Source organism: Coloeus monedula, assembly GCF_965178545.1.
Source record: "Coloeus monedula genome assembly, chromosome: 20".
NCBI lineage: Eukaryota > Metazoa > Chordata > Aves > Passeriformes > Corvidae > Coloeus > Coloeus monedula.
In genome coordinates, this window is record NC_138800.1 from 9,684,013 (window position 1) to 9,704,102 (window position 20,090).

General features: G+C 47.8%; 1 protein-coding gene across 3 annotated transcripts in view; it reads left to right on the forward strand.

Moving 5' to 3' along the window:
- Window positions 1–20,090, forward strand: part of AATF (apoptosis antagonizing transcription factor) — a 39,159-nt gene continuing 19,069 nt past the window's right edge. For all 3 annotated transcript variants that reach the window (XM_082294906.1, XM_082294907.1, XM_082294908.1), the window contains exons 1-8: window positions 1–98; window positions 1,630–1,818; window positions 2,037–2,483; window positions 3,104–3,241; window positions 13,264–13,378; window positions 13,700–13,904; window positions 14,625–14,783; window positions 15,551–15,634. In XM_082294906.1, coding sequence (XP_082151032.1) covers window positions 14–98; window positions 1,630–1,818; window positions 2,037–2,483; window positions 3,104–3,241; window positions 13,264–13,378; window positions 13,700–13,904; window positions 14,625–14,783; window positions 15,551–15,634 — 1,422 coding nt within the window. In that variant the 5' untranslated portion in view covers window positions 1–13. The remainder of the gene's footprint in view (window positions 99–1,629; window positions 1,819–2,036; window positions 2,484–3,103; window positions 3,242–13,263; window positions 13,379–13,699; window positions 13,905–14,624; window positions 14,784–15,550; window positions 15,635–20,090) is intronic.

Here is a 20,090-nt window from a genome sequence, read left to right on the forward strand (position 1 = left end):
CGCTCCCCCCAAGATGGCGGCGCCCTTGGCGCTGCGGCTGCAGGCGCTGCTCGACCCTCGGCCCGGCCCGCGGGACCCCGAGGACGACGCGGAGGAAGGTGCGGGAGGACCGGGGGAGGGCGTTTGGCACCGCGGCCGGCGGCGGCGGGAGGAGGCCGGCGGGGGCGGCCCGTGCGCTGCCGGAGCGGCCGCACGTGGCGCCGCGGCGGCGGGGGTGGGTCGGGCCCCGGCGGCCCGAGCTGCGGGCGGAGCGCGGCGCTCCCGCTGTGCCCCCGGCCCGGCGGTGACCTCAGGGCTCGGGGCTGTGTCGGGGCTCGGGGTTGCCTCCGCCATCGAGTTCAGCTCGGGGATCGAGCCACCTGTGGGATCAGGGATGTGCCCAGGATCGGGGTTCTCGCAGAGACTGCGGCCGCATCCGGGATCAGGCCTGTGTTAGCCTTAGCCTGGCTGGTCTCTGCAGTCTGTGTGAGAGCAATAGTATCTTGTAAGAAACACCTTAGTAACCACTGAGGAAGTTACCGTGGGCAGCAGAGGCGTTTTCCCATTTTAGTAACCATAATTTTGTTTCAGACTTCGCAGAATCCCAGACTGGTTTGGGTTGGAAGGGGCCTTAGAGCCCATCCAGTGCCACTCTGCCATGGGCAGGGACACCTCCCACTGTCCCAGGCTGCTCCAGCCCCAATGTCCAGCCTGGCCTTGGGCACTGCCAGGAATGGGGCAGCCACAGCTGCTCTGGGGAGAACTTCGTCCTGTGGTGGTGCCAAGACTGAGGATTCCAGGAGATCCCTGGAGTCCCACGGGCTATTCAGCCTCTGCCCCTCCTGCCCAGCCGTTCCTTGGTGCCCAGCATTTCGCCATGCTGTGCCAGCTGGAATGACTGCACTTAGAGCAGATTTTGTTGCTTTGGTTATGAGCAGGAGGTTTTTTTGCCCCCCTCAGTCTCAAACAAACACTCCAAGTGAGGCATTAACATTTCCAAACACACATTAAGAGCACTCAGCGATTGATTGTCGCTCGATTGCCCGAACAAAGCTAACCCTGTAATTTGGCACTGGGTGTCTTCCACATGAATGAAAGCAGGGAGGGAGGATGGTGGGATGTGTTCTCTGGGCTGGACTGCTCTGTGTCCTGGAGAAGGTGGGGATGAAGGAGGGCAATAACCACAGTGAAATTATTTCCTTTGTTGAGCTTTTCTGAAATGTTTATGTATTTATGTGGCTTGCATATGTAGCAGGAGGCCAAAGTGCATCTGAATTGGAGTTTTCCTCTTTTAATCTGCAAGCATGAAGTGAGTGAAGGCATTGCAGCTTTGCAGTCCTCCACATGAAGGGCTGTACTTCTCAGAGACTCTCCTGCATCCTTGGGGGAGCTTGGCTTAGTTTGTGTTCTGCTTCACACAGGAACCTTTCCCCCTTGCAGAAAATTATTTGTGTGGCTCTCCTGCACTTCTCAAAGCCCCACAGCCAGACTCTTCCATGACTTCTGTTCCCACCCAGCTCCCCTGTGCAGTGCCCTGTTGTTACAGAGCATGAGGAACTTCCCAGGCCTCCTTGCTGCAGCTGCTCCTTCCAGACTGGAATTCAGTTCAGTTCAGACACCCCTGACCTGTTTTTTTTTCCCCCCCCACAGCTACCGTTGCTAAAGTGATTGACAGATTTGAGGATGAAACCACGGATGACATTTTGCCTGTTGGCAATATCAGGAAAAGAGCTTCAGCCTCTCTCCTGGAAGCTGATAAGAGGTACAGTGGAAAAGCCACATCTCGGAAAGCTTTGCGGGAAGAGCTCTGGGGAGATGCTCTGTCTGAAGAAGGATCTGGTAAGAAATCTCATTTTTTCCCTCTTTTTACTGGGCTACACAAAATGTGATGTCAGCATGGGACTGAGCATGGCAAACCTCAGGGCCCTGTTACAGGGCAAGGAACAGCTGTGATTAGGTTGGACATTAAATAACTCAAAGCTGGGCTGTTGCTGATGAGCACTGCAAGGTGGCACATTTTTCTGCTAAGTAATTAGCTTTTTCCTCTTATTTATTAGCTGAAGAAGAATTAGATGACTGGTACAGTGACAGTGAAGGCTCAGAAGAGGGGGACAGCGTTGGCACTAAGGCCAGGGAGAAGCCCAGCAGTGCTGGCAGTGAGCAGGAGGATGACTTGGAGGACGATGAAGAGGAGGATCCGTCTGTCAAGGCCAAGGCACCAAAGTTCAGCTTCCAGAGTATCACAGACTTCGAGAAGTTTGCAGAGGGGATGGATGGTGAAGGGAGCAGTGAAGGGGAGGATGAAGGTGCAGATGAAGATGAGGATGATGCTGACATGGAAGAAGGAAGTGAGGAGGAGGAGGAGGAGGAGGAATACGGGAGTGAAAACCACGACGACGGAAAGGAAACCAAAGACAGCGAAGAAGATGGGGGAGTGCTGACCTTCTCCAGGGGACAGGAGTCTGAAGAAGTGGAGAAGGGCAAAGCTGTGAGGAACCAGCTAGGTTTGTGCATGTTTGCTGTGTGTTTGCCAGGCCTGTCACCTTGCTGGCAGTGTACAGCCAGCCGTGCTGGGAAGCCCCTCAGCGTGGTAAGGTGCTGTTAGCACCCTGCCTGGGCATGCTGCTGCAGCCCCTGTGTTTGCAGGTGTTCTGCCACATCTGGTGTCACTGCTTCTGTAACAGCTCATGATGTGAAGTGTATTTATCCACTGGCTTAACTGAACCAGTGCAGAATATCCTCGTGGGACCAGTGGGCACTGGGACTTCCTGCACTGGTCCTGCTGTGATGCTGAGATCACTTTGTTTCTTTGCAAAGTGTAACACCCAAAATGCCATTTGTTCCTGCCTGAGCTGTAAAACTATCGAACCTCGGTTTGCAGGCTGTCCTTTGGAACAGGAAAGCAAAGGGGTGGTTTGATTTGTGGGTCACAGAGTTGCAGCTGGGATTTGCTTTGTCCAGAGACAACTTGTGGCACCCATTTTGTGCTGGTCAGTGCATGCAAACACTGCCCTGAGCAGGAGTAATGCAGCTTGAAGGAGAGCGCCTGAGCTGGCAGGTCCTTCACAAGGAACAAGTGCTCTGGCTTGCTAACTGATTCTTTTATTTCCTTTTTGTTGTGCAGCCCTGTGGGATCAGCTGATGGAAGGGAGGATCAAGATGCAGAAGGTGCTCATGACAGCCAACAGGCTGCCCCAGCCAGACACCTACCCCAGGTTCAGGAAGGAGGGGGGACAGGACTTTGACAGCGCTGTGGAGACCTGTAAGAGCCCTTTAATCTTTCTCCTTTGCTCAGACTCTTATAAACAATTGGTTTGGTTGTTGCTGTTCAGTGCAGAGCTGGGATGCTTTGTCCAGAGACACCTTGTACCAATTTTGTGCTGGGCCAGTGAAGGCAAAGGTTTGCCCAAAGCAGGAGTAATGCAGCCCAAAGGAGAGGGTCAGTGCAGTTAAATTCCAGCTTGGAGCTGCTTCACCTGTTTATTCCTGAGAAGCACTGCTGACACTGATCTGATGAGAGCTGTAGTGGGTTCTCCAGTACAAAGTAATAACGTGCAGGTTCCAGTTGATAAGTGCAAAGTGGGCTGGGCTTCACAGTGGTGTGGCTCTGCTTAATTTTTGTATTTGGACACCTTTTTTCTAGCCTTGAGGTGAATGCACAGGGAGAGAGATGTCTGGGTCATCAGACATGACCCTGAATCTTGGCCCTGCAGCAAGGCTGGGCTGTGATCCCCTGGCTCACCCCTGCCCAGGACATGGCAGCAATCACCTGCAGTGACAGCAGGTGAGCTACTTGCTGGTTTAACGTTGGCTCTGCTGCTTTAAATGAAGTGATTAAGGACAAAAAGGCAAACTCCCACCAATCCTGTGCTGACCTTTCAGTGGAACACACGTTATTAATGTCCTTAATGAGATGCATTACAAACTGCCCCAGCTCCATGTTTCATTACAGGTCTAAGATGCAATATCATTAAAGACCTTTAACAGAAACAATGGTTGACATTTTGATATTTCCCATAAGCAAAATACACCCAAGAACATGGAGTTTAATGTCCCCAGTGCTGCAGAGGCTAATCCCTCAGCTGTGCAGAGCTCTGAGGGAAACTCCATGGCTGAGAACTGCTCCATGATCCCCTCCTCACCTTCTCCTCATCATCTGGGCAGGGAAGTTGTAGGAGTTCACTCTGATACTCCTCATAGCTTGGGTTTGTGTTCTGCAGTTTGTCTGTGAAGACACTGAGAACATAAAGCTGGAGTGACCTGGGCAGTGTTAGCAGAGGAGATGCTCAGGCTGAGATGGGAAATTCTGAATTTAGGAACATTCTGCTACTGCTGCTACATTTGCTGTATGTGCTGTGCTTCAGCCTTGGACAGGATTTGGGATAATCAGGACATGGACACTCTTTTGGGCTGGATGATGCTCTCCTTTCAGAGGAGCCTCAGCACTTCTGTCCAAATCCACAAAATAAATCTGGCATGTTTTCATCACCCTCATTGAACAGGAGGAAATGATTTGGTGTTCAAGTTGCACAAAGGAGTTGGTGCCAAAATCCCAGACTCTGGGTGAACCCTGCAGGATGCTGAAGTCAGGAGGCTCCCAGTGCTCTCAGAGCTCCTGAACAAGAGTGTTTCCAGTAATTTTTCCCATGAAATTTCTGCTCTGTGCTCAGAGGAAGGCTGAATTTTTGGAATTGGAAAATGGTCCTTTGTGTATTTTCCTCTTGGGTATCTCCTACTCAGGACAACCCTGTTATGGTGCTGGAATTCCCTAAGGGCTGCAGTATAATTGTGTTAAAGAGTAGACAGCAATTCTCCATCCATTTGCAGTTTTAAAGCCAAACCTCAGTGAAAATGGCAAGGTCATGCTCATTTTCCAGATTTTGAGACTGGAGGTTACAAGTGTTTAATTTATTATTTTTCTAATCTTTTATGATTTTTTTTTTTTTTTGTAATGTTACAACGTGCTTTGGACAACCTTAGATTCCTGAGATCTCAGGTTCTGGTAGATGATTTACTGCAAAATTGCTTATAAATTGAAGTAGAAAATGTTTTGCAGACCTGGCAGCTTTCAGGCTTCACACCCATTTGTCACCCAGCATTTCCCTTTGTGTATAGAACAAGAATTAATTAGGCTGCACTGCAGGAAAAGTTTATGGCCATAATTTATATAGGATGAATTTCTGTTTAAAGAGACAGCATTGCTTTGTTTGTGCTGTCTTACTTTTTATTTCCCTTTTTTTGTTGTTGTTGTTGGTTTGTTGTTGGTTTTTTTTTTTTTTTTTTTTTTTTTGAATCTTTAATTATATTCCAGATTTCTTCTGTCACCCTTTTTACATACAAATGGGAGACCAAACTGTGGTCATGGAGCTCATGTTTATTCCTGTTTTGCACCCACTGAGAAAGTCTGGATGGTTTTTAGCGCTGAGATCAGAGTGGCTGAGCTCTGAAAGCAGCACAAATGTCCAATGTTTAATGCCCTGCACACACAAACCCTCCCAGCTCACAGTTCCAAGGTGCTACTGCCTGGAGTGGGCTGTTTTCTCCAAGACAGATTTGTATTCCCCTGCACTGCATCTTCCAGTCTGGTCCAGGGCTTGAGATGTTGCCTCTGTTTGGGGTCTTGCACGTTCAATTAATGTTTTTCATAATCAATGCAAGTCAGAATTTGCAATCTGCTCCTGATTTGCACATTAAAGAGACCCATTAATTAAAAATTCCAATCCCTGGCATGTTCCCGCAGGATCCCTGCATTATTTACATAGAAAAGGAGTGCAAGGTGCAAGTTTCTGTGCTGTGTCTGTGCACAGATTGCAGGCCTGCCACTCATATTTTACTGTGTTGGGAGGTTGGAAGAGGATCTCATGAAATTGTCTCCAAAAATTACCTCAAGGGCAAGGAAGAGCCAAAGTAGAGGTGGAATAAACATTGGTGGAGCCACATCCAGTGTCAGGAATTAAACAGTTCCAGGGTGTGGGGCTTGTTCTGTTAAATCTTGATAGAATGACCAAAAACCCACAAATAATTGAGGGACAAGGAGGTAACAAGGGCTTTAAGGAATTAAATCTCTTCATCCTCAAAGGCCCTGGGCTTCTCTGTGCAGGCCTGTAGCTGTGTTGCTTTTTCTTTATAATTCTAGTTAAAAATACTAAACTGGGAACGTTTCAGTGACTAATACCATATGCTTTTCAAAAAGAGCTGGGAATTCCAGCTTTTAAATAGCAGATTGTGTTATTTTCACTTCAGAGTTGGTGAGATGAGTTAAAAATGTACAGAAACCCAGGTGAGGAAATTTCTTGCCAGAAAGTGGTGGAAATTGCAGGACTTTAAAAGGACAAGTGGCTGTGTGTGTTTTCACAAGTGTATGCTTTGCTTCTCCAAGAGTTCAGGGTGTCCCTGAAATGTAAACTGCTCACTCAGTGTAAACTTCTGTGGGGCTTTGGGGTTGTTGTTTTTTGTTTGGTTTTTTTTTTTTTTTGTCTTTGACTCCATCTGTCAGTGGATTGAGAGAAAATACCAGAATCCCACATTTCTATTCCTCAGCATAAGCTGCAGATAATTTCAAGAAATGGAGGAAATAGTGGGTTTGGTAAAAGGAGGTATGCAGGGTGTGTGGGGATGGATTTGCTCAGTGGAGGAACAAAAGTGGGGGCAACAAATATTAAGTTATTTACACTTTGGAGAGCTGTGGTGAAGTTTCACCAAGGTTTGTGATCAGTAATAAAATAAACCTGAACAAAGTGTGTTACATACAAATGGGAGACCAAACTGCAGTGACTAATTTTGGATGAAATCCAGTCTGCTGTAGGTACCAGAGAACCTGTTCCACTTCCTGGGACAGAGGATGTGCCTGGCAAGGCATCCCCCTCTCCCCCTCACGTGGACACACCTGGGTAGGGAACAGCTCTCTGGTGAAATGTGATTTACTGACACAGGCTTGGAAGTTTGAAGGGAAGCCTGCAGGACTCGGCTGCCAAGAATTCCCTCGTAATTTTGTTATCACCTCCATTCCCGGATCGCTTTTAAAACTCCAATATATCCACACCTCCATCTGGAGATGTTAATGCATTAATACAGAGCGGGGTGAGTGTCACAGGGGAGGGGGAGGAACTGAGGCACAGGCAGATTACACAGTTTCCAGAGGCATAGAGCAGTTACAGGATTAATTGGTGCTAGGCAAGATCGTGGACTTAAATATATTCTTGCTTTGAAGATTTCACTGGGAGCCTGCACAAATGTGTGACAGCAGAACTGGGTTTCAAGCCTGAGTGTAAATTATTGTGATCAGATCTAGCCCACTTAAAACTGGTAGTTCATTTTAATTGAATTGTATTAGTCTGGACACTTTATGAATACAAAAAGCATTGGCCCTGTCAATTCATGCAGGGCTGAATGTGATTTAAATGGATGTGGATGCAGGTGTCCCCAAATTTCACCTCTCCTCTCTGATCTCATGGGGAATCTGTTCAACTCTTTTTGGGACTGAGCCAAAGCCTGTTGACATTAATGAAGACTCTTCTCTCAGCTGAAAGAAATGAATGAATCAGACCCTTCTTTCTAAATTTCGTGCCTTTTAGCTTGTGCTGTTCAGTACTTTTGAGTAGAATTGTTGTCTCCTCATGTATGGGTGTGGTAAAATGATTTAATAGGTGATGTCTGCAGTCATGTGTGTTGTTCAGTGGTGATGTCTGGGGTTTATTTGAAATCAGCCTTAAATTTCAGTGCGGGAAATGCTGGGACAGCCCCTGGTTGGTGACCTGATCCACCTGAATTCCAGCCCGTGGGATTACACCACACTCAGACAGCTTTGCCTACACCCGAGTTTCTCAAGATTAATAGCTAATTAAACTGAATTTAGCTAAATATTTGTGCATGTTAGTCTGTGTACTGCGGAAACAAAGGCTTTAAAAGTGTCCAGACAAGCGTGTGCAAATGTCAGCTAACTCAGATTAATTGGCAGTTGGGTACCTTGAGATGGAAACTCGGGGCTTGTAATGATAAATATAATTAATGGCCTGGTATTATGTGGGGAGGTCAGTCTGGATGGGCTAATGTTCCCTTCTGGCCTTAATATCCAGATATAACTATGAAATTTCACATTTCCCCTTCCTTTCTCCTCCTTGCCCACGTGCTTGGGGACTCCAGGCTGGCAGAGGCAGCAATGTGTGCTGTCAGCTTCTTTGCATTTACAGTAATGTAAAACATCAGTTTTTATAAATCTCATTTTTCCAGCCCCATCCCCTCCCTGGTTTGGGCTGATATCAAAAGATGATGGTTGAGGCGAATCAGCAGAGCATGAACTTCATGGAAGTGCTTCTCTTTCTCTCCTCCTCAGCTTTCCCCCCCCCCAATCCCCTCTAATAAACCCCTGAATACCCAGCCTTTATTCTGTTGTTGCATCCAGTTATTTTCTTTACTTTTAGCAAACTCATCTGTGTCTGATCCTGTTGTCCTTCCTGTCAGATGCAGTAATATTGGAGTGAAAGGGCTAAATTGAGGCTGTTCTGTAACTCTTTGGGAGTCAGTTGAAGCACTGGTGTGGAGGGGGGTGCAGCCCTGGCTCCTTTGTGCCGAGGGAATACAATTTTCCCCTCTGCAAAGGCTGTTGCATCATTTGCATTCCAATGGAACCAGTAAACTGGGCTTGGGTGTGGAGCAGACCTTTGCAGTCTCAGCGAAGTTGCCCCTTTTCCTACCGACATTTGATAGAATTCCCCAAACTCACCGTTTTGGGAAGCATGAAGGGAGAGTTGCTCCCTTCATTTCTGAAATTTGGACAGATTTACCAGTGCTTTGTGTTGGGATTGAGCTGAGGTCTGTGAGAAATGCAAATGTAACCACACCACCTGTAAAAAATCACCTTTAGCCTATCATCGAGTCTGGGCTGGCTCTTGGTGCTCCTGTCTGAGGCTTATCAGACAGGATTATTTCCTTTTTTTCTGAGCCACATTGATTTGGGGCCCCAGGACACTCAGGGTGCCTGGCTGGAGCTGCTGGGATCCTGCCTGCCCCACGCTGTTCCTCCTGAGGTTCCTCCCATGCTGGGAATTACATCCAAGCTGCTGTCCAAAGCCCCATGTCTAAGATGTGATACCTGGAGGAATTCCCCCGCCTTTTCCTGGCTGGGAACGTCGTTCTGCTGCTGGGAATATAGAGCAAGCTCCAAAAGTAATACTGACAGACTTCAGAATTATGATACACTGGAGCTGCGGCGTAATTCTTTGTTGAAGAAGTTAGGGGCCTAAAATGTTAAGGCTTATTGTTATTCCGAGTTGATAATCTCTGCCTTGCTTTAATAATTTTTCCTCATGCCTGGATAGCCTGCGAGTTGCACAATAATCACTCACACAGCTTTGTAATCAATGCCCAAAGTAATAGGATTCCGCTGGCCAACGGCAATTAATAAATTTGTGTCTTTTTTAAAACACTAGCAAGTCGGGCCTGAAATACGACTGACTGGCTTTCCTCATTTGCATATTTATTGCAGTGGAAAAATTCTTGCCGAATGATTGATGTTGAGCCTGCCTCTTGAATTCCAAACAGCACATTATTATGAAATGAAAAATGCCGGCCATACAGTTGATTAAAGTTGAAGACAGTGGAATCGGTGTTTTTTAAGATTGTGGGAGAATTAAAGGCATATTTTAATAGATGTTGACAAGAAGTGAACTAACAAAAGCAAAGCAAAGGATTTGCTTGAAAAGATTTAATCAAACGTGTTTGGTGGGGGATTAATTGCTGGGGATGACGAGTGCAAGTGGCTGGCTGCTGGCTGTGAATGGGGAGCATTGTTCCGAGGCCAGCACGTCGAGGGCCATTTTGACCTGGAGTTTAACTCCTGTCCCACAGCCCTTTGAAGGGAGGGAGGATTCCCCCTCTCTGTGAGTGCTGGGATAAACCTGTGTACCTGGTGGAGAGACTCCTCATTATGTGCGGTGATTAAAATAAGAGCTTGGGTTCCTCTCCTGCTTTCGATTTGCATAATGTGAGCGGTGTGGTGGGGACACGGAGCCTCCGTGGGGACTCTCCGTGGAGGCAGGGGAACGCTCCCAAGACTGTGCAGCTCAGCTTTTGCCCTGCATCCCTTCATTCCAACACCAGCATTGCTCCAGCTTTTCTGTGTGAGCACTTCCCCAGCCTGGGGAGGTGCAGGGAGAACAGAAAGCTCGATGATATTCCTGTGATGCCAGACCCTCAGATTTAATTGAGGGGAAAAAGTCCTTAATTTCCAGTGTGGGCACGGGCTCTGAGGTGGAGCTGTGTGCTGGGTAGGTGGTGGTTCCTGCTGGTACATCCCGGGAAGGATGTTCCTGTGTTTGGATACAGTCTGTGGGAAGCACTGCCACAGCAGCACTCTGCAAGGTGCCACGTGGAGTGAAGATCCTGGGAGGTTTGCCCCAGTTTTAGGATTTCTTCCCTGACCCGTTGCACTCTGATCTGCTGGATGGGTGTAGCAGGGACAGGGTGGAGCAGTTTGGGGAATCCCAAGGGGTGGCTCTGTGAACCCATCACACTCCAAATCTGCTGGATGGGTGCACCAGGGTCAGGCAGGGTAGAGGTGCCTGGTGGGGCAGTTCTGGGAGTGCCAGGAGCTGTCTCTGTGAATGCCTTGGAAAGCCTGGCCTGGAGGCTCCGGGGTTTTTCCATGGATTCAGTGTCCCTGCCTGTGGCTGCTCCCGCAGCTCCACACAGCTGCTGGGGAAGGTGAAATGAGACCCAGAGGTCATGGAAAAGAGTGCAGGGCTTTTCGTGTGTGGGAAGCTGTGGGAATGCTGGGCTGGGAGCGTGGATGAGCCACAGAAGCCCCCTGGCAGCCCTTCCCCACGTGCAGTGCATGGATTGCATGGCAGCTCTGGGATCAGTCCCTGCAGCCGGGCCAGTTTGTCCATAACCACGGGCATTGACAGAATTGATTTTGTGTGGTTTGAGAGCAGCAGGACAGATTTCATCTCTGGTGGGTCTGCTGACACTTTGATACATGGCAGTGCTATCCCTGAGTGCAGCTAAATACTCCAGGGCTGCTCCCAGCCCGGGCGGAGGGCTGGATAAAACGAGGACGTGTGAGGGAGTATTAAGAGCAAGGCACACTTTGATTTACTGGTGTTGGCTCCCAGCGTTCTGGGGGGATTGATCGGCTGCCTGCTGGATCTGGAACAACTTTTTCCCTCCTGGACACAAAATGAAGGGGCTTCTGTGGACTCTTAAAAGTGACTCTTCCCAAGGTAGTGTCTCAGCACAGACATGCTGAGTCCCATGTAAGCTGGAGGTTATATTCCAACCACACCTGTTGTGTTCTTGTTTCAGACAAGGAGCAGCATTACAAAAATCCTGCTGGGGGTAGGAGGGTCAGTCAGTGTCCAGCCTCCTTTCAAAATGAGCCAGTTTGCATCCATGAAACAGTTTTGGTTTGTGCTGCCTTCATTCACAAGCGGGGCCAGACTCTTCCCCAAAGCTGGCACTGTAAAGGCAGACAAGGGCTTCAGAGGGAAGAGAAGATAAAGACGAGACTGGGAAGAAAACAGTCCCTCCTGGAATTAAATGTGAAATGGATAGGGCAGGGCTAGATGGGAAGAGAGCAGGAGAGGGTGGCACTTGGCTTCTGAAGTTGAGTTTACAGCACACTTAAGCAGCCAACAGTAAAAGTGAGAATGCCATCCAATAATGCTATTAAATACACGAGAACTGAGAACAGGGAAATTACCCAGCTGTAAGAGGCTCGTGATGAAGCCACTGCCTGGAATAATTAGCCCTCCCACCTGGTTAGGCACACCATCATTGTCTTCCCTGCCCTCTCCAGCCCCTTCATTCCAAATAAAATTGCTCCCCATCCCCACTTCTGTTGGGGTCTGTATCTCATAGCCTGGGGCAGCTTGAGCCTGTCTTTATTTCCTTGCCTGCTCGACATGGCCCTGCTATACCCCAGAAGAGCTGGAGTGCTACTCCAGTTGTAATTGCCAGGATCAAAGCTGCCTGGGGTGCATTAGCACTGCTGCTGGAGGAGAGGCAGCAGGGAGAAAATAAACAGTTTGGGAAGCTCTGGGGACATTTGGCTGTGTTGCAGGCAGTGGGACGGATTTTGCTGGTGTAAGCTGTGCACTCAGGCTAGGGTGGGGGCACTTGGCTTCTGCAAGTGATGCTTTAGCTGCAGACACCTACAACAAATGCATTTTTAAGGGCTTTTGTCTGTTTGTCTGGTGGAATTGTTTTGATGCTCACACACGTCTGATTTACAAGTGCAGCAAACCTAATCCGTTAATAGGTTTATATAGAGGAGTTGTCAGAGTGTATCTATAATGAACCACAGGCTTGGGGAGGGTGAGTCCAACAGCTGATCTGCAACAAAAATCTTAAAGCATCTTCTCCTTGACATTGCTGTTACTGAGGTCAGGCTGTAATTTATCTGAAGGTGGTGACAACTGAGCAATATCACAGTGGTAACTCACAGGAGATTGAGACCTCTGAGTGTCTGGGCTGATTTCTGCCTCTGTCTGCCTGAGGAAGATTTGCTGTTCACTCTACCCATGATCTCTGTGTCCCCCACTGAAAAGCAGAAATAGAGAAAAAAATGGAGTGGGGAAGAGTTCTCCCTGTTCTTTTGTGCCACGTACACGGGAGGATTGGGGAGTTATGCAGAGCAGCCCCACTGGCTCCGTGGCAGAGGAGGCACCAGGATTCGCTCTGGGGAAGGTCCCACCTCCTGCTCTTCACACAAATCCACGTGCTCTGTCAGCCAGAGTGAGTTCAGTTTAGGTTTTTGGGTAGGAGTGTGCCAAGTGTTTCACCTGGGAGAGCTGGCCCTGTGGTTGATGTGCAGAGGCACAGTTTGTGTGGGCCTGGGCAGACACTTGTTTTCTATCAGAGAGTTCTGCAGGGAGGCTTGTTGGTTGCCACAGAACTGTTTCTGAAGAGCAGATGCTGTGGCAGTGTGCAGTTAACCTGTCCCACAGTCAGCTGGAACTGTGTGTCCTTGGAGAACTCACAGCCATGGGAACAGACAAAGATACAGGAAAACTGTCAGCTCCAAAAGCCTTTGGATACACAGCATCACACCTCCCTTCAGGATCTGTGTGTGTGAACAGCTCATCCCAGTAAAAATCACACTCACACCATGTATTGATCAATTTATACCCCTCCAACCCATCTTCTCTTCCCTTTCTCTATTCCTGAGGATCTCTGGGCCTGCAGTTCTGCTTTTCTGATCAGAATCTTCTCATTAAACTCACCGGGTCATAGTTTAAAGCTTCCCCTGTAGATCAGATCTTGTCACTTGTGCCTCTTGCTCTGCAGGTTGTAAAGCCCTGGAGGCCTTGCTGAAAGTGCTGGTGGAACTTCAGGATGAGCTGCTTTATCAGTACCCAGGCACGAGGCATCTGGTCGATGGGAAGCAAGCAAAAACTGAGAGGTAAATGCAGCAAGAGATAAGATCTTTCTGAATCCTTTGGTCTCCAGCAAACAGGACAAAGCACAGCCTTCCTGAGCACCCTCACCCTGCTGCTCTCTCAGTTGCTGCTGTGTCTGGGTGTCAGACACTCTGCTGTTTGAATTCTTCCTGCCTTGTGGGAAGTCTGGTTTGTGATATTTCTGATAATGGAGCAGGGGCTAAACCATGGGGCTTTTAACAGAAACATCAGCGTGGTGTGGGCTGGTGGTGGAGAGGCCGTCAAGGACTCACACACTGCCTTGGAGAGGGGCACGGTGTTTATCCTGCCTGGTTTTGTTCCAGTGAGGATGAAATCCCGAGCAGCAGCGATGAGGAGCAAGTGGAGAAGGCTCAGGAGAAGAGGAGGAGCCTCCCCAAACGGAAGCTGAAGTTTGAGGAGTACCCTGAGTTCGTAGCCAAGCGCTACAGGGACTTCAGGACCTACAGGAACAGCATCCTGCAGAAGTGGCATGACAAGACAAAGCTGGCAACTGGCAAAATGGGAAAGGCAAGGCCTGGTTTGTGTGTGCTGATGTGGCTCTTGTGGAGTAGGGATCTGGGGAACAAGTTCGAACTGAAAAAGGGGGAGTTTGGGTAGGATACACAGAACAAATTCTTCCCTGTGGGCGTGGGGAGGCCCTGGCACAGGGTGCCCAGAGCAGCTGGGGCTGCCCCATCCCTGGAAGTGTCCCAGGCCAGGTTGGACAGGGCTTGGAGCAGCCTGGGATAGTGGAAGGTGTCCCTGCCCATGGTAGGTTCTGTGTTCTCTCAACCAGACATCCCATCACAACCGATCTCCAGCAGCACATAATCTCCAGGAAAAGGCCACTGTTGCTACTGTACGAGCTGTTTGTGGTTCCTACCAGAATCAGGGCCCTCTGAGGCTCTCCTCCTCCATGAAGTGTACACTTTAATACAATGGGTAATCATTTCACCCAGAGATCCAGGGTCTCCTCACATCTCTGAGTTGGTATTAATCATTGAGAAGTTAATCTGAACCAGAACAGCAAAGGCATTTTATTAAGCCAGGCGTCAACTTGCCTCAGGTTGGGAAGGGAGAGCGAGGGAGAAACAAATCAAAAATCCTCGCAGAAATCCCTGCAACGAGCCCCAAACCCCCTCCTGTTGGAACGCTGTCTGCTTATCCAGTGACATGGAAAGATAGAGGAGCAGTGGTGCCTTGAGGAGAGGCTGTGTGCAGTATCTGACACTGCTTGATGCTGTGCAGGGCTTCGGAGCCTTCGAGCGCTCGGTGCTGGCGCAGATCGATCACGTGCTGATGGACAGGGAGCGATTGCTGCGGCGCACCCAGACCCGGCGCTCCGTCTACACCGTGCTGGGCAAGCAGGAGCCTCCCCCAGCCCCTCAGCCTGGCCCTGAGAACTCGGTAAGGGGGGAGGGGGGGGGGTTACTTCTCTAACTCGTCCTGGGAAACTCTGCAGAACAATCAGTGCAAGCGTTTAGCAGGTCGTGTGCTTGTTTGTGAGAGATCGATGGAGGAGGAGGTGTCTGAGTGTTGATTCCTGGAGTGAAATGGGCAAGGAAAGGTGTTTAAGTTCCAGTTTTGTGGTGTTTGCATTATCTCCTGTCCCAGTTCCTGGCAGGGGAAAAGAAGGTTTGGGTTGGGATTGTGCCCCTCCTGTGCTGCAGGAAGAGATGCTCACTCAATCTGATTTTTGAGCTAGTGACAGCAAAACTTGGTTTTCACTCTGCAGTTTAGAGTCTTTAACCCAGAAAGTCCCTTTTAAAATCATACTGCGTATAACCTACAGAATATGTTAGTAGTAAGCCTGTTATTAATTTAGTATTTAAGAATGAATAAATACTCAATTCTGAGAGATCAGGTAGAATTACTGCACTTGCAAGATGTATTTTTGCCATTACATTAAAAATATCTGTAGTATTTTGCCAGAAAGACTTTGCACAGTCCTATTTATTTCCCAGTAAAGGCATCATAAATCTATTTTGGCATTGGCAGCGTTTCTGCCTTGCCTTTAAATGTATTCCTGGTCCTTAAAAGCTTGTTATATTGGGAGTTTTTCCCCATTCCTTCGTACCATCAAGTGTGTTTACAAGCTGCTGCACGTGATGTCACTGGAGTTAGGGACAGAAATGTGCAGATGTGAGCTCTCAATATTTCCTTGATGCTTCCAGGAAGTCCTCCCTCCCTCAGATTCCAACAGGCACCTGAAGGACATCGATGAGGAGATATTTGATGATGATGACTTCTATCACCAGGTAGGTGATGGTAAACGTGTCTTGGAATTACGGCTCCAGTTGGATTTTAATACTTACAGAGAAAATGCAGTTGGTTCTATGCTCTGTATTTCTCTTACCTGTGAAACTCAGTTACCTGGTTTAGCACCCAAAATCTCTGCAAGTACCTCAGGGGACTCTGCTCTCAGTTTTTGTTGTAGGGCTTGAAGTTGCACTGTGGATTTAACTTGCTGCTGTTGCTTGAGTGCGTCAGGGCTGCAGGAGGAGCTGTGCCTCTCCCTGGGGAACGTGGCTACACAAGAGAAAAAGCTCTGAATTCTCTGAAGGTGACTGTTCTCTGTGGGCAGAGCCCCCTTAGGAAAAACAGTCCCAGCAGATCCTCAAAAGCACTGGAAGTTCCTCTTGTCTCAGCCTAAATCATCTCATTTACCTGCTGAGCGGGAGAGCTGCTGGGCTACTCCGGCACTTCTCTTGGAACTGGGCCAGCTTGGATCCAGGCCAGTTATTCCCTTTATTTGCAAAATTCTTAGAAGCAAGGAACCTGCAGCCAGTGCAGGGAAACACTGTGTTTGTGGTTTATTTAATAAAGACAGTGCCAGCTTTATGAAAAACTGGAATTGTCACATATTGATCAGTATGTCACTGTAAGTCCTTCCCCAGTGCATGAAAACCTCTGTCTGCGTTGATGATCCACACAGAGCCTGAACTTCAGGACTAAGCAAATATCATTATATTGCTGGAAAGACAGAAATTTTTGATCTGAAGAATTATTAGAGTGGCCAGTAAAGTGTTAGGGGAGTAAAAGAGAGCTGTTGTCATGTGAGGATGACAGGCTCCAAAAGATGATGGGAGAGGGCCTGCCTTGTTGGCAGCAGGGATTGAAGGGGCCAGATCTGTTGAGATAATGCTGAGGTGGAATTTGGGGTCCAAGTGGACCAGAAGCTCAGCTTTGGGAGCAAATTGGACCCTAAGAACACAGAAGAAATGAAGTTGGTGTCACAAAATCATGGAGTGGAGAAATAGCTGAGATTGACAGGCTGAGGACCTGTGCAGAGAAGGTGCTTCTTGGCCATGAAATGTTAAAATTTTTAAAAAGAAAATAGCAATAGCTGAATGTCCCCGTCTTTCCCTCTAATAACTGTAGCTGTGCTAAATCGTGATTTCAGAAATATGAGCAGGCCCAGCTTAGCTTCTCCCCTCACTGGTTAATTGGGGTGCTGGGGTTAATCTAAATTAAAACTTAAACTAATGGAGGTCATTGAGGGAAGAGAATCACCTGAGTAAAACAAATGGGTCTGCCACACACAACTGTATCTTGGCCATTTCCCAAGAGGGAAGTGGCAGCAAATTGGAGTTGTTGGAGGCCTGGGCAGAGGTGAAGGATGGGTGACGGGGGCTCGCTGTGCGGCCCCTCCGGAAGGAAGCGCTCCAGATTGCATTCCCTGCTGCTCCAGCTGCAGGAGCAGGGCCAGCCAGCAACATCTGGCAGCACAGCCAGGCATGGGTGCCACTTTGGGAACCCCACGGACTGGAAATATGGTGCTTAGCCTGGTGCAGGCTTTAATCACTTCCCAGTCCTTGGCAGCGGCTCCGACAGCTTCTCCCGGCCTCGTACATCACGCACAGACATCTGCTGAGCCGCCGGGCAGCTGCACATCCATTTTCCTCTCTTGCTGGGGGTTTTTGATCTCCATCCTTCCTGCTCTCCCTCCCTCCCTCCCTTCCACCCTTCTCCTCTCCTCCATCCCCAAAATGCTTCCTGGGAGAGAGGAGCCGTGCGGGTTCCTGGTGTTTGTGGGGGTGCCCGCGCCTGTTCCGCTGCCCTGGTTCGTGTCCCGTGCTCGGTGGGATTTGGCAGAGATTGGAGCTGAAGCCAGTTCAGGGATAAGGCTGAGGAAAATGGCTCTGTGTTTTCTGTCACCTTCCAATTAAATTGGATTCATAAAGTGCTTTCCTTTATTTGTCAGGGCGCTAAGCTGGAGCTGAACATTGCATTGAGAGCGGGCAGAGCACAGCACAATGGAGCTGACAAGGCCCTGAATGGCTTTGCTTTCACTGGGTCATAACTGAGCAGTGCTTTTGTGCGTGTGTGTGATTGCATGTGGGGATGGAAATAAAATGCAGGAAGGGAGCTGGTTCTCCAGGAGTGATCAGCACCGAGCTGAGGGTGCTCACAACCTCTGACCCCTGTGCATAACGCTGATTGCAGCGTGCATTTCAACACCTGCCTCTCCTTCCTATTTAAATTTACATCCTGACTTTCTTTGGGATCATTTTCATTCTTCTAAATAACATTTTATAGTTACTAATTTGTTTTGATTACTGCTTAAAAGGTAAACATTCAGATAAAGAACAGCACTGGAAAGCAGCTTCCTCTGTGTGTCAGTGTGAAATTAGGCAAGTAAAAATGAACCAAGATTTGATGAATGTGCACAGGTTAATGGTAACAGAGTAAGTAGCTAGACTGTTTTATTATAGATTATAATAAAAAGCTCTTTAATTAATCTGTTTTTCTTCTGGAAAAACAATTTTCTTGGCCAGGTCTTAATATTTGGTAGAATTCAGCAGGTGGGTCTGGTGGAGTTTTGTGATGATTCAGGATTTAACTCTCTTCTGCCTGTTCATCCTACTTTGCCTTTTCTCCTATTTCTCACTTGTTTTATAAGCAGTTACAATTTTTATTGTCATGGCCGATACTGGAGGGAGATGGAAAGCTGATCTGAATAATGCAGTGAAATATTTTTATTTGGGTTGCACTGGCTGGCAATAGTTAAAGTGTTTCAGAAGGTTCCTCATTACTGGCAGGAGTGAGAGGCTGGAGCCCAGTTCCTTTTCCTTTAAATTCTCCTTCATACATGGTTTTTAGGGAAGAAAAAGGCTTTTTATTTTTAGAAGTCATATTTACGTAGAATTCATTACCGCTGATATTGCAGCATTAAGACTTAAAATTCCAGCCTGCTACCAGGGAGCTGCTGCTCTGACATGCTACAGTGGAGATTTTATTGTTAGGTTGAAATACTCCTCTGGTAAAGGAGAGAGTGGAAATTGGTTTATTTCCAACAGGAATTAGGTTAGTGTTCATATGCTAAGTGTTCCACTGGTAGCAGCTCTTCCCAGAACAAATGTTCATCACTGCTGGCAGCAGGTATGCCTAAGGAGAATTGGGAATATGCATAATCCCTTTTTTCCTCTGCTCTCCTGCTCCCTCCTCCCCTGGTTTTGGCTGTATTGTGTGTCACTGCATTTTGTGACAGCCCACGGCCACCAGCCCTGTCTGGGCACCAGAGAGGAGCCAGAGTGGAGGGGAAACATCCAAGGAAACAGCAAAGCTTTCAAAGAAGGGTTCTCATCCTTCCACAGCTGGGATTTCCCCCAAGGTCAGCATCCTTAAATCCTACTGTGTGACTCTTTGGAAAACTTTACTGATGGGGTGAATTTCCCCTCGTGTCCCGAGCAGTTTCCTGGGCCCACAGTGTGGTTTGCTCTCCCAGGGATCTGATAATGCCATAAACAAGGAATTACCAATCCAGGGAACTATTAAAAGTCGATAATAGTGAAGAATAGAGAGAAGCCTGGCTTTGTGACAAGCTGGTTTACCTTAATTAAACCAGTGAGTGATTAATATGGACAGCTGATCTTGTGGCTTTAATGAGATGCATTTAGAGTTTTGTGTGAATAAGAGATGTCTCGAACCATCCCACAGGTTAATGGCAATACAATACTCTTATCACAGGCATGTATCTTTCAAATGGCTGGGAAGGTGGTTAATAACACATTTTAAAGCTTGATTTGGAACTTCTCTTAATGGGTTATTAGAAAATAGGCAGATCTGTGCATCTTACACAAGCCTGAATTTGAATAAAATGGGTTTTAAAAAGAGACTGTCCAGTGATTTCAGCATGCATTTTAGGCATTTATACATGGATTGCAGAAAATTAAGTTTTTAAAAAGCATTTCAAGGGGGGTTGAAATAATATTTGAGCTGCAAACTTAAATTTTCTCTGGTGTTGGTAGAAATCCGAATGTTGTTACACATTTGCTACTGAGTGGGAGCTTGAAAGGGGATCTGTAGATGGACTTTTTGTTTTTAAATTTGATTTGCTCTGTAAGGTCTAAGACAAGTGAGCCTTTTGTCACGAGGCTGATTTCAGCTCTCCTTAGCTCTTTGTCTCAACTGGAAATTCTTAGGGGTCTGCAAATCAGAAAGGTCAGCGAGTGTGGGATTAGAAACACTGATAGACAGTGCATGAAAATGAGACCTAACCTCTAAAATGAAAATTGACCTCTAAAATGAGAAATGAGTCTCTATTACCCTTGGACAACACCCTGATGGCATTTCCAAATCCCTCTGATTCTGTGCAATGGGCTCGCTGTGCATCTCTCACTGGCACTGAGGGGGGAACTCCTTCAGGGGAATTCTTTAGGAAGCCCTTTGCAGGGATCTTGCCTTTGGTGTCAGCACAGGTTTTGGGTTCAG